At 42.0% G+C, this 13,834-nt stretch overlaps 1 protein-coding gene across 2 annotated transcripts in view; it reads left to right on the plus strand.

Moving 5' to 3' along the window:
- The window catches only part of col11a1a (collagen, type XI, alpha 1a), a 43,789-nt gene that overhangs the window by 20,425 nt on the left and 9,530 nt on the right, over positions 1-13,834 (plus strand). For both annotated transcript variants that reach the window (XM_086101842.1, XM_086101843.1), the window contains 32 exons: positions 424-477; positions 591-644; positions 831-884; positions 1,111-1,155; positions 1,366-1,419; positions 1,532-1,576; positions 2,240-2,293; positions 2,839-2,883; positions 3,026-3,079; positions 3,684-3,728; positions 4,270-4,323; positions 4,406-4,450; positions 5,479-5,532; positions 5,617-5,724; positions 5,801-5,854; positions 6,380-6,433; positions 6,583-6,627; positions 6,773-6,826; positions 6,975-7,019; positions 7,870-7,923; positions 8,262-8,315; positions 9,766-9,819; positions 9,976-10,083; positions 11,188-11,277; positions 11,455-11,508; positions 12,039-12,146; positions 12,233-12,340; positions 12,495-12,548; positions 12,659-12,712; positions 12,818-12,925; positions 13,643-13,696; positions 13,775-13,828. In XM_086101842.1, the coding sequence (XP_085957968.1) occupies positions 424-477; positions 591-644; positions 831-884; positions 1,111-1,155; positions 1,366-1,419; positions 1,532-1,576; positions 2,240-2,293; positions 2,839-2,883; positions 3,026-3,079; positions 3,684-3,728; positions 4,270-4,323; positions 4,406-4,450; positions 5,479-5,532; positions 5,617-5,724; positions 5,801-5,854; positions 6,380-6,433; positions 6,583-6,627; positions 6,773-6,826; positions 6,975-7,019; positions 7,870-7,923; positions 8,262-8,315; positions 9,766-9,819; positions 9,976-10,083; positions 11,188-11,277; positions 11,455-11,508; positions 12,039-12,146; positions 12,233-12,340; positions 12,495-12,548; positions 12,659-12,712; positions 12,818-12,925; positions 13,643-13,696; positions 13,775-13,828 (1,971 nt within the window). The remainder of the gene's footprint in view (positions 1-423; positions 478-590; positions 645-830; positions 885-1,110; positions 1,156-1,365; positions 1,420-1,531; positions 1,577-2,239; positions 2,294-2,838; positions 2,884-3,025; positions 3,080-3,683; positions 3,729-4,269; positions 4,324-4,405; positions 4,451-5,478; positions 5,533-5,616; positions 5,725-5,800; positions 5,855-6,379; positions 6,434-6,582; positions 6,628-6,772; positions 6,827-6,974; positions 7,020-7,869; positions 7,924-8,261; positions 8,316-9,765; positions 9,820-9,975; positions 10,084-11,187; positions 11,278-11,454; positions 11,509-12,038; positions 12,147-12,232; positions 12,341-12,494; positions 12,549-12,658; positions 12,713-12,817; positions 12,926-13,642; positions 13,697-13,774; positions 13,829-13,834) is intronic.

Below are 13,834 nucleotides of genomic sequence, written 5' to 3' on the forward strand. Positions count from 1 at the left end.
AACAAACAATCGCTTGATAAGTGCTTAAAGGCCCGTGCAGCTTCCAATCACCGGATCAATTGCCGCCCTGTTTAATCTGTCTGAAAATGTCAAAGCGAGTCAGAAAGCGAATCGGGAACGTGCGGGTCCAATTTGTGTCACGGGCCAAGCGTAATTGATTACTAATAAACAGAAAACAGTTATAAGGAAATATAAAAATAGCCTAATAAGAATGAGTGACTCAAGTTGGAGACATTAGGTGATGTTTTTTGAACACAATAAAAAAAAAAACATGTTTTACTTTGAAATTACATTAGGTTTAACCAAAAGACAATGCATTTGTTTTATTTAATTTGTTCAAAATCCTACTAACTACCTGATGGTAAAATTGCTACACTTTGTCCAGTACGTACAGTATATGCTCAAAGTAACTTTTGTTTCTAGGGTCGTGCCGGAGCCGACGGAGCACGTGGAATGCCCGGAGAGCCAGGCAGCAAAGTACCAAATACCATTAGCAGTTATTGTGCAATATATTTACATTTGTGGTTCAAAAATGGTGCAATAGCACACTTATGGTGCTGTGAGTTGACAGTCTTATCGTTCTGAAACAGGGTGACCGAGGCTTTGATGGGCTTCCCGGACTACCTGGTGAAAAAGGACACAGGGTAAGTACAGTAACATTTCCTACAATACTGTACTACAAATAAAGTCATATAAATAATAATAGGAGGATACATCGATTGGTTGAATCAGAACTTGTCCAGACACTTTCCTTTTCCCCTTAATGTTAATGAAGTAAGATAAAATGACATAAGGCGACGTGTTCTCAACATGAAACTTCTTTTTGTCAGGGTGAGCCAGGACCAATGGGACCACCAGGTTCTCCTGGAGAGGATGGACAGAGAGTAAGTACTTCTTATTTTTAATACAGATCCTGGCTGAGTTGGACCATGTTTGGTTCACTACCATTTTGCTCGACAAAAACAGAAATTGAGTTTGAAATGCTGAGTGTCACAGATCACGTGTTCTATTTTGTATGGGGAGGGGGGGGGGTCTTGTATTGTTTTGATTGTATTTTGTTATTAAATCTTGACTTCATGAAAAAAAACTGATGTCTATTTCTATGTACAGGGTGAGGATGGAGAGATCGGACCCAGAGGGTTGGCTGGGGAGAGTGTACGTTTGACTTGATTTTTATTTTTAACCGAGCATCCCAAATGTTTATATTGTATTTAAAATGAATACATGTCCGGTAATGTGTTTCATCATGCTTTACCAAAAGTGTCCACCAGGGTCACATGTTTTTCCGATGTAGCATCAATCAGCATTTTCTTTTTTTCTTTTTTTTGGTATGATTAATGATTGATTTCTTCTCATTCTTTGTAGGGTCCAAGAGGTCTCCTGGGACCTCGCGGTTCCCCTGGCCCTCCTGGCTCACCTGTATGTACCACCATCATTTTTACAATACTTTATTTGATCACTGAATGATATCAGTCACAGGTTTGTACTTTTCCTCATTTTTTTCTTTTTTTTACTTAATTGTCTCTCACAGGGTATTGCTGGAGTTGATGGGCCTCCAGGTTCAAAAGGAAACATGGTAAGAAGATAACGCTGTCTCTGTTTATCGTTCAAATGTTTCCTCTCAGCTCTTAAGGCTCCGTCATTTGTGACGGGAGTTGTGCCGAACCGTTTCTGCAACTTTGCATAGTCTACATTGGGCTGTTAACATTCCTTTGGGATTCATGGCCGTGAGGTCAGAGGTCATCCCCATGCCTCAAAGGACCTACGGAGGAGAACCGTCATTTGCTCACACTGAACCATGTGATCCTGAAGTGATATCATATTTGTTATGGCATTTGCCATAAATAAAGGTCTGCAGGATCCTTTGCATTTTGCGCTGTTTCTCATCATATCGAGTCATTTTGACAAGTGCCGTCATCACTACTACGGACTTGTTGTAGGATCCCTTAGAAGGACAGGAGAGAAGGGCAAATTCCCTATAAAAGAGACAGAAAAATGTCGACAATAAAGTTGAGGGATGATTTTCACTTTGGGGGCGATACTGCTCTCGTCCGTATATTGAATTTGAATAATTCCCGTTATTTTCGGATTTACATTCCATGCTTCACTCACGATGCTAGTTAAAGGACGGCACCTCCTTGCCTGATCATATTAACGTATACAATCCAAGTGACATTTTGGAGTTTAATGCAGACGTTGTGTTTTGTTTGCTTTGACCGCTATTCTTCATTTTGTTTAGGGACCACAAGGAGAACCAGGACCACCGGGCCAACAGGGAATTTCAGGCACTCAGGTAAAGTCATTAATCACACTCTGTCTTGCAATCTTATGTCAAAACAAAGAGGGGGGCTTGTGGAAAAACTGCCATTCTGTATTATATCCCAAAGTGAAATTTAAAGCCTTCTCACTTGAAGACACAATAAGTGAACGCAACCTTCTCTGCCGCACCTGCTGGGGGTTTTTTTGCAGCATTTTACGGGTGTTTTTGTAGTTCATGTGATAGCATCCTACTCATGTTACTGGCATTCCGACAAGGGTGTCACACCTGTTGCTGCAAGCTGAAGTACCTCAAATGGTGTGCGCATGCACTCGTTAGCACACACAAAAAAGCTTTATTACACATCATTGCACACATTAAATGTTTAATCAAGCAGTCTCACATGAGTGCAAAATGCTAATGTGTCCACTGATCACCCCTCATTTAACACATGCGCACGTACACATGAGCTTAACATTCTTCCAGCAGCTCAACTCTTGACAGTACTCCTCAGCTGATTGTGTTTTTGTTGTCATAGAAACCAAGGCTCATTTACTTCTTTGTACGTGTTTACTTCGTAGGGTCTTCCTGGTCCCCAAGGCCCTATTGGACCTCCTGGTGAAAAAGTATGGATTCAATTCATTTTTCTTTTTAATGCCAAGCATCTAGTTTTATGTGCATACATTGAGCCGGAAAAGTTTTTTTTTAAAGATCTTTGATAACATACTGTATTGTAATCCCTCCCCAATTTTTTTTTCTCATCTGCAGGGTCCCCAGGGCAGGTCAGGGTTGCCTGGACTACCTGGTGCAGATGGACCCCCTGTACGTGCTCTTCATACCTGTATTCATGCATCCCGAAAACCAATATTCCGTACACATACTCTGGAGCTTCTGAACTGGCAATAAAGAAGAAACTTGCTCAATTTTGATTATCCTGGCCAATGTAAATTGAAACCTAGTGGAGACTTGTGTCTGCGGTCTTCAACTTTTGCCATGTATGGTTCATGGCACGGCACGGTGGTCCACTGATCAGCAACTGGTCTGCCTGATTTAAATTTCAACAACCGTGATGTTACATATGTCTCTGAAGATGGAATGTTGTTTCATTAGAACTGTCTATCTGGAAAAAAAGAAAATCCCCCACTTTGTATTCGGTGCAGAGCTGTACGTATCTCTCACTCAATTGTCAGCTCTTTGAGTGGAGCCGTTTGAGATTGCTGAAGAGCTAAATGTCACTCATGTTCATAAGTCTGGTGCACAAGCAAATTATACAGAAAAGGGCTGAAATGCTTCAGTGTTGCCATTTTTCAGACTGATTCATTTGCTCTCATTCCATGTCGACAAAGCAACACATCTTGACAGAGCATTTCACATCTCCTTGTGTCACTTTTCATGTGATCTGCCTAATCTGATGTTGTTTTTAAAGGGTCATCCTGGCAAGGAGGGTCCAGCTGGAGAAAAAGGAGCCCAAGTAGGTGCCTTTTGGAAACCAGTCTTGTCTTTTTACCAGGATGAATCTGAAATAACTAAATAAACCAAAATGATGATTTATGACACAATTAAACTTGGCTCATTGCTTTGCTTTACTAGTCCACCCTGAATAATTACTTTGTGTTGTATTCATGATATGTCCTAAAGATAATCAACGGTGATGAATGAAGTTAAATTATGAGAAAATGAACATTATTTCTTCACATGAACATGTGCTTACATTAAGCACATGTTCATGTGAAGAAATATTCATCACATTTGGAAACACCACAACAGTTAGTATTATTTTATTTCACCACCTCTGAATCAATACATTGTCTCTATCCCATATATTTATTTAGGATTTGTTAATCAACATTATGATTATCTTCTTGGTTGAACAGAATATTATCCTTTGCCAAGAAAAGAAAGTGATACGATTTAGGAATCCCTGATCGAAAGCAACTTTGATAAATATAGAACGGATCGTCATATAAATATTTGTATGCAAAGGCTTTGATGAACCGTTATTCTTCTTTCAGGGTCCAGTGGGCCCGCAGGGTCCGATCGGCTACCCTGGGCCTCGCGGTGTCAAGGTAAACTCTTTTGGCAATTTAATAGATCAGGAATAATATCGGAATTGTATCCTCATTTGATTGAGTGTTTCTTGTCCAACAGGGTGCTGATGGTGTGAGAGGGTTGAAAGGTTCAAAGGGAGAAAAGGTAGATACAAGATACTAACCGCTTTCAATACCGTGCAACCCGAGTGAGGGACGTGAATTCTCAATGTTTGTGGGTAAATACTGAAGTAGCTTTTCATTGTTCGGACCATAATGTTATCATTTTATGTATCCTTTTTTTGCCAGCTTGCCATACCAAGAGAGTTTAAAAGCACTTTACATTTATGACACCACTAACATAAGCAGAGGAGATACTTTGTTTATAGTACATATGTCAACTCTTAGACCCCCATCTTGAAAAAGGCTTATCAAAAGCAGTGGGTGCATTTTTTTTTGCAGAGTGACATTGTCCAATGTGTGAATTGGGGGATAGCTTTGTCACCATTTTCAATTCTACCAATGACGACGACTTCACTTTTCTCTCGTTTCTGGAGAGAAATAGACCACTTGAAACAAAGTTTGAGGAGGCCGCCTGTATTCAAGCTTCAGCTTCTGTAACTCGGGCCTGTCTTGGCCCTCTTCACGTCCTTCTGAATCCTTTGAGCTCTTGCCTCGCGAGGTCAGAAGATGGCCTCCTCCGGTGGATACAAAGACTTGTGTGAACGAGAAGCTGTCGTGCCCAAGGCGTCTCACTTTCAAAGAACAATTCACTTCATCTCGAGCCGTTTGAAGTTTTTGTGCGCGGTGTCACCACGCAGAATTTCAACGAATCACTCTTTGAAGTGTCAGAGATGGCCGGTCACTTGAGATCGATACGACTTCTATTGGTTCAAGTACACCATCTGACTGTGTGATATTGTTGTTACCATAGTGACAGGCGTGCATGCGTGTAGTTCCTGAATCATGAACGCACGTGATTTAAACTCCTGAGCCTTGCGGGGTAAAGGTTTTGTCATGAATAAGGGATGGTATTGACCTGGTGTGTATGAGCGTATGAGAGTGTGATGCAAGCAGAGCTCAACTATCCATCACATCGAATGATAAAGGAAAGGTGTGAAATGCCTGATCGCTTGCAAAGAAGCAATGAGCAATTCTAGAAACATGCTGTAGGTTGTTCTTGTTTGGTTCTAGGGTGAAGATGGTTTCCCAGGTTTCAAAGGTGACATGGGAATCAAAGGAGACCGGGTGAGGAAGACTTAAACCATCTCATAGATTTTTTCCAGTCACAAGAGGTCATCATTTCTTTTTTTTTTCTTAACATGGCATCAGGGTGAGGTTGGCATGTTGGGGTCCCGTGGAGAGGATGGTCCTGAGGGTCCCAAGGGAAGATCAGGGCCCAATGGAGAGTCAGGTCCCATAGGTCCTGCTGGAGAGAAGGTAATACGGCAAGTGTTAGTCTACACCTTTCTGAAAAATATTTGTTATTGTGGTTTCATGATTTAATATTCCCCAGGGTAAACTGGGAGTACCGGGTTTGCCAGGATATCCAGGAAGACAAGGACCGAAGGTAAATTACTCATTTTACCATCCAAGGTAAAACTAATTTAAACCTTAACGATTGACCCTGAACTACCTTAAAAAAAAATAAAAAATTAGAAAATGAGCCATTCAACCACGATGTGCAAGTGTAAGCAAATGCCGTACATTGCATACAATCCATGTAAGTATGGCGTTTTAATAATTCACGGAAATGACATGAAATGATCAAAGGTTGTGTGACTCAACACATTTGCACTTGTTTGATGTTTCCAATGCAACTTGACTGGGCATCACATTTTGGTAAGATGGTCTTACATTGCCTGCTCCTGAAATGCAATTTGGCTCGTTTGTCTTTTCTTTGACAGGTGCTCCTTGGTGTATAATTGCACGTGATCCTCATGTGTTCCTTTAAGATGCGTTCCTCATTTTAATAGCCTAATCTAATCTACATCATGAAACATTTGAGCTTGATGAAACGTAACAGCAAAGGGTTGTGATGAACACAGGACAAGGGATCTATGTGATAGGATCCTTTTGCTCCCACTTTTGACAGGGCTCCAGTGGTTTCCCTGGATTCCCAGGAGCCAACGGAGAGAAAGGTGCCAGGGTAAGAAATGCATAATGTCATTACAGCATCATATCTAACATAAAATAACATTGGTCTGCATTCAAGAGCATTATAAGATGAACAATGCTGGGTCATGACAGATGAACTTTTTAATCTCATGTTTTAGTAATTGTTGCGCTCTCTAATAGGGTGTTGCAGGCAAACCTGGTCCAAGAGGACAAAGAGGGCCAACGGTATGTAACAATCAATGCATCATTTCCAGGTTACATGAATGCTCCTCAACCTTCAAATATAATATTTGGTTGTATCTACTTTGGTTGTGTCATGATAAAATTTTGCTTTTTTTTCTCTCTCTCTCTCTCTCTCTCTCTCTATCAGGGTCCTCGTGGGGCTCGAGGAGCTCGAGGCCCAACAGGAAAGCCAGGCCCCAAGGTAGATGATTCAGTGATGGATGGTCAGAACATACAAGAAACGAATAGTAGTCAGACAAATGACGACTTTGAGCAATATCTGATCAACGGAAAGATTTTTGAATGCTTTGGAAAGATGGACTGATGATGATTGTTGCTGCGCCTTACAGGGCACATCCGGGAATGACGGTCCCCCAGGCCCGCCTGGTGAGAGAGTAAGTCCATGATGCATAAGTCTGATGCAACACGGTTTAGCAGTACCGTTCTTTTAATTTTAGATTTGTTGATTAGGCAACCACTATTCCTCCTTAAAAACAATGTTTGAGCAGGTAGGAAAATACCCGCTCATATGATTTACCAACTGGATAATGCTGCTGTGACGCACGTTCCCTTTTTATGCCTTTGCTTTCTGTTGATCGAGATGGCTACAGTGCTTGATAAAATAACTATTTGACACTTTTGCTGGGTAAAAAAAGGACACCCCAACCCCCTCTTCCAAAAATAAAAGAAAAAAGTTAATTAAGAAATGCTGCAAGACTTGATCCACATACACTTTATGTGTCGATAAAATGAAGTCTAATGGAGTGTGGTGGCCGAACATCGCTGGGATCCAGCTTCTTGCTCAGAATGAACAGTTGATTTCAAAAGTACTTTGAATTGAAGGTTATTAATATTAAATGTACCTTTTAGACGTTAACCCTGCTCATGTTTGACCCCTTATTTCTCACATTGCTCTCTCTCCAATCTATTTTATTTCATCCCTTGACTACCTCTGTATAATTGTGCAATTTGCAATCGCTTATTAAATCGAGTACTTTTTTATGACTCTATTAAAACTAAACAGACTGAACTTTCTAATAAAGCCCCTCTTGGTGGTCATTGCAATGTTCTTTTTATTCACTGGGGATTATTAGGAACCTCAAAACCTTATACGGTATTCATTAATTTGTTCAAACCGCACTTTTTGCTGCGACTATCAGCAATCTTGTTAACTTTGATTTGCATGAAGGAGACAATATTTCCACACCTGTGTCATTGGTCTGACAGTTGATATATTCATTATAGGGACCTCAAGGACCTCAGGGGCCTGTGGGCTTCCCTGGACCAAAGGGACCACCTGTAAGTAGCTTCTACTCAAAGGCGATACAATATATGAAAATCAGATGATCTGAGAAGTTCATCCACCTTAGTGGTACCGAGACATATGTATAATGCCGTACAAATGAAATAGTCTAACTTAAAAGAAGATGGTTGGGACACAGGAACATCCCCATTAATTCTTTCAGCCCTGTAATAGTTATGTGGGTCATTAGATGTGTCGAGACAGATATTTCTTCTTTTGTTGCACCATATGGCTTGCTTATAAAATGCTGCAATTGGAACTTCATATTTATTTATTTTACTGATGACGACCGGTGTCCACCTCATGAATAAGAGTGTTCATTTCCTCCAAATAGGGACCACCTGGAAAGGATGGACTGCCTGGACACCCAGGCCAGCGTGGCGAGACAGTAAGTACTTCCATTATATATTCTTTGGTATTACATACCGTATGTCATCAGACACACAGTATCATTTTTTTCGTATTTCTACGATTGAGTTCCTGGTATGACAAGAAATAGTGACATTTTATCTTGACACAAGAGGCGATATTCCAACCGACATGAGATTAATCCAACAATAAAAAAAATATTTTAAAAAAAGAGCAAAGTTGGTCCCCGCATTGATTTGAATGAGCCTCTCGCCAATTTTATTCCATACTTGAAATGCATCACCACTTTGGACAAGTCTCAGAGGGCTAGAAGTTCTTCTAAAAACTCGCACATCAACGCCTTATACGATATCTTCCGTTTCTGCTTTGCGAATGTAGACATACTCATCATTAGAATGTTTATGGTCCTGGATTTATTGCTGAAGCGCACGCTCTGCAGGCGTCCAATATGTGGATGGATCTCAGTCATAAACATGCTCAGGGGCTCCCAGGCCCACCAGCATGTTGCATTGCAGGAATTGCATATAAAGATTTTTTTCAGAGCGTCAAAACGGAGCTCCCTTTCCACTAAATAATAAGTAATTTGGGGCAGCACTAGCTCACCGGTAAGGACTTAGATTTGAAGCCGTAGGGCCACTCGTTCGAGTCCCGAGGTGGCAAATTTGTAAACATGGCAAATAGCTGTCGGAGAGATGCTAGTGTGTGCAGTGATTGTTGTCAAGGTGTCCTTGAGCGAGGCACCGTCCCACTCCCACTACTGTTTGTGTGCCCCTTTCACTCAGAATCTCTTCTTGAATGAAAATGAAAAATCTTGATTGTCTTTTGGTTTAAATGTGAATGTATGATTTTCATTGTTCGACGCATCCTGGTGCTGACTGGCGACCAGAGTTTACGCAGCCACTCACAGCCCAAAGTCAGCAGGGAGAGACTCCACCTTCTCAAATGAGGACAAGTGCTATCGAAATATATTTTGCAACAACAGTATATATAGATTTTTTTTTCTGTGGGAAATTCACAAAAGTGTAGCGTACCCTCTGAAGGGTAAAGAATGTTAACGCACATCCAAAGGGAATACAGCGCTGCATAAACCAATCAAGTGCGACTGTGAATTTATTCTGCAGCTTTTTTCACAACTAATTGTTCAGTATTTTCCACCCAACTCCCCAGAGAACTTTGTGTCCGTGCATTTGTGTGTCTTCACAAATGGTGACATTCACACTGTTCTTGAGACAGCAGTCTGACATCCTCCTGAGATTCTGTCACATGAAAAAGATATTTAAAAAAAATTGAGATGTAGGTGATGAAGTGATGCTGCTTAGGAAAACCCCATGATTATTCACAGTAATGCTAACACGCAATCACTGCACTCTTACCTGAAATGCATTTCTCTTCGTTCATTTTATTTTTTTTATTTAAATATTTTTGGGAGTGTGTATTTATCTTTAATCAATGTGTCTATTTTCTTGCAGGGTTTTCAAGGAAAAACTGGTCCGCCGGGCCCAGGAGGTGTTGTCGGGCCCCAGGTAAAAAAAAAAACAAACAAACAAAAAACCCCAGAAAGAAAAGGATTTCTAAAAAATAAAAATGAAAAAAAACATCGATGAATGCATGTCGATATTAGACTGTGTGTAAAGTCACATCTACTTCTTGGGCTTCTGCTGAAATACATTTGACTTTAGGGACCCACTGGAGAGACTGGTCCTGTTGGTGAGAGAGGCCACCCTGGACCTCCTGGTCCACCCGGAGAGCAAGGTCTCCCTGGAGCTGCTGGAAAAGAAGGAGCAAAGGTATGTCAAGAAATGATGGTGGTAATTCATTCAACTAATTTTCCACAACAATAGTGGTGTGCCTCCCTACTTAAGTATACATTTGTGTTATGTCGCTGTCATCGGACAATGAACATACAATTTTTATGATACAATACATATCATTGGAAATGCTATGGTTAAATTCTTCCCTCGGTCAACATTTGAGAGCCCATTACGGACAGTCAGAAGACATTTTGTGGAAACAACTCCCTGTCACACTTAACCTGCATTGCATCCCTCCTCTCTCCAGTCTTGTGCTTTCATTTCCACCCCCCCATCTACCCTAAAACAGACAATCTAATCAAGTCTGTCAGCTAACTCTAAACACTTTACTACTCCCAGAGCCATTTCCCTCCCTCGTTTTCACTCAGGCCTCTGTTTTAGTATGCTAGGGACACTTTGCTGAAGTCCACGCAGCAGAGTCTGAATCCTTTTATAAGCCCCACCGGCTCTCCTGCGGCTGTGCCTCCCTGTTTGCAGTGTGCCCAATGGGAAGAACAAAGCTAGAACAAACTTTCCTGCTTTAAAAAAAAAAAAAAAAGGAAAATGTCATTCTCATCACTGCAGTTTTCCCCATATGGTATCACAATACGGTAGCAATATATTGTGCTTGAAAACAGTCACTGTACTGTTGCAATGGGCCTAAAACTTGCTATGTGAACTTTTAAATGAAGTTTGCAAATATTCATAGTTTGAAATGAGTGATTTTTTATGCCTTTTTTCTCCTAATTTAAACAACAAAAACCATGAATGTATAGAATGTAGAGAACAGTATGTGGTATCTATACATATATGACTGATACATATATTGCATATACTGTACATGCATATAATTTTAATTGTGTTAAGTCAAATAAAAGCATTATTCCTACTTTCAAAAAGAAAATCAAACCACCACTCTATACTATAAGTTTCCTTTTTAGAGTTACCAAAATGGTATTCTCAATAAATACAAGATGAGGAATAGCCAAGCCATTGAATGCCTCCCCTCGCATCGGATTGATCGTTGTCTATGTTGCAATGAAGTTGTTTTGATCGACAAATGCATCCGACCTACAGCGGTATGTTTGATTGTGCGTTCAGGGAGACCCCGGGCCGCAGGGTTCCTCTGGCAAGGATGGTCCCCCCGGCCTCAGAGGTTTTCCAGGCGAGAGAGGCCTACCTGGTGCCACGGTAAGGGCACTATCTGAAGTGGTTCTTTTCAGTTTAATTGTTCTTTTTTAAAAATCGAAATGTCAAATACAGCGTGTCTACCAGTCTCGCTCTTTGATTTAATGTGAAATGTTGTCAGAGGTAGTATTGTATTGCTGAAGGAAATAACCTAGGTACTTCTTTTGTTTTCATCCTTAGGGTCCTGCAGGTCTGAAGGGAGGAGAGGGGCCCCAGGGTCCACCTGGTCCTGTTGTAAGTACTATCGGTCAATGTACTGTCAACTTTTATAACAGATGTGTATATCATGATCGGATAGCATTAAAGTTCCATTCGAAGGCAATATAACTGTGGCTATATTTTGCCTTTATTATTGATTTCTCAGTAGGCCCGGTAGCCCAGTGGTTAGCACGTCGGCTTCACAGTGCAGAGGTACCGGGTTCGATTCCAGCTCCGGCCTCCCTGTGTGGAGTTTGCATGTTCTCCCCGGGCCTGCGTGGGTTTTCTCCGGGAGCTCCGGTTTCCTCCCACATTCCAAAAACATGCGTGGCAGGCTGATTGAACACTCTAAATTGTCCCTAGGTGTGAGTGTGAGCGTGGATGGTTGTTCGTCTCTGTGTGCCCTGTGATTGGCTGGCAACCAATTCAGGGTGTCCCCCGCCTACTGCCCGAAGACAGCTGGGTTGGGCTCCAGCACCCCCCCGCGACCCTAGTGAGGATCAAGCGATTCGGAAGATGAATGAATGAATATTGACTTCTTTGAATCTCTTCGTCTCTTCATGAAGGGTTCTCCTGGTGAGAGAGGTCCCGCCGGTTCAGCAGGTCCAATCGGCCTGTCTGGCAGACCTGGCCCTCAAGGTCCCCCAGGTCCCGCTGGCGAGAAAGGTGCACCTGTACGTATTGGGGAACATCTGTTCATACGATAGTTTCTTTCCTTATCTATCAAAAAGGATGCAAACAAATGTCTTCACTGAATTAGGGTGAGAAAGGTCCTCAAGGTCCAGCTGGCCGTGATGGCGTCCAGGGTCCCGTGGGTTTGCCGGGACCTGCCGGACCACAAGGTCCACCCGGAGAGGATGGTGATAAGGTCAGTCAGCCATATCCCAGTGTTTAAGCACTGCACTGCTGAACTCCTTGGTCGGCCTCTTAACTGAGCTCTAAAATTTAGATCGCTTTGATGACTGTCAAGGGTGATGACCTTTCTTCGAGACAGTTAATTGACCTTTCTGTGTATTTCCCAGGGAGAGGTTGGCGAGCCGGGCCAGAAAGGAAGCAAAGCTGATAAGGGAGAACAGGTGGGTTCCAGAGGAACTCCTCTCACATTTACAAACGTCATTTGGCATTTTACATGCAGAACCATTTAGATGCTTTTTTTTTTTTTTTTTTATTTTGTAACGTTTGTTAGGGTCCGCCCGGACCAGCAGGTCTTCAAGGTCCCATTGGTGCCCCAGGTCCTGCTGTAAGTGTCCTTGTTTTGTCATGAACGAACCTGTCACGACATTACTGTACTATGCTATTGAACTTGTGTCGTTTTGGTGTCATATTCAAAACTGTTGGTTCCCAGGGAGCTGATGGAGAGCCTGGTCCCAGAGGTCAGCAGGGTATGTTTGGACAGAAAGGTGATGAAGGAGCCAGAGGTTTCCCTGGACCACCTGGTCCCATCGGCCTGCAGGTTAGAGCCGTTGACTCATTTCCCTCAGTCGCTGTCCTGCCATCGATTTTTTTTTTACCTTGTTTAATGGTTTAAGAATGAAGCATCATTTCATATGATTTACAAAAGGCAGTCGTAGCGCATGACATTGTTGACTTTAGAAACACTGTTCAAATGTATTATAGTTACTCTGCACCGGATTGCATGTAATTGACTTTTAAATAGAATTCAATCACTTGCCACCGACTTTCCATTAATTGCAGAGACCAACCTTCTCCACTCGTCTCCTTCTGTTTAGCACATTTAGCATTCTGCATAATTAGGCCACTAACGATTTAATCTCAGCGGACAACTTGACACAGATGAGATGAGATCTCGGCATGGAGGAATTATCATGCATCGCACAGAGGTTTTGTCATACCGAATTGACTTTCGAGCAGCGCGCGCTCAATTTTAGGGCAACAAACATGACTTAGGTCAAGCAGGTAGTTGAAGTAGCTAGGTGGGGTCTAGTTGTTGGTGGATAGATACAATCAATAGCGTTTGTGAGCAGTGTTTTGTGAGAAGGACAAAGAGAAAAGCTTGGAACAGAAAAAGTACAAAACTCTGTGCACAATTTTGCAGCGAGACAAATGCAATATATTTCACAAATTCTCATCAAATATTCCTGGAAAGTCACTTGAAATTGCCTATCCCTTTCCGATTTTCTATTCATGGGCCTGTTTTTTATATTCTCAGGGGCTTCCAGGGCCTCCTGGTGAAAAGGGAGAAAACGGTGATGTTGGCCCCATGGTAAGAAACGCAACCTCTACTTTGACACAGTTAAGATGCCCGCAGTTGATACCAAACTGTATTCTTTTCTGTCTCTAGGGTCCTCCTGGCCCCCCTGGTCCTCGAGGTCCTCAGGGTCCCAGTGGAGCTGATGTACGT

Source organism: Hippocampus guttulatus, chromosome 21 (assembly GCF_054856545.1).
Source record: "Hippocampus guttulatus isolate MCC_2025c chromosome 21, RoL_Hgut_1.0, whole genome shotgun sequence".
NCBI classification, from domain to species: domain Eukaryota; kingdom Metazoa; phylum Chordata; class Actinopteri; order Syngnathiformes; family Syngnathidae; genus Hippocampus; species Hippocampus guttulatus.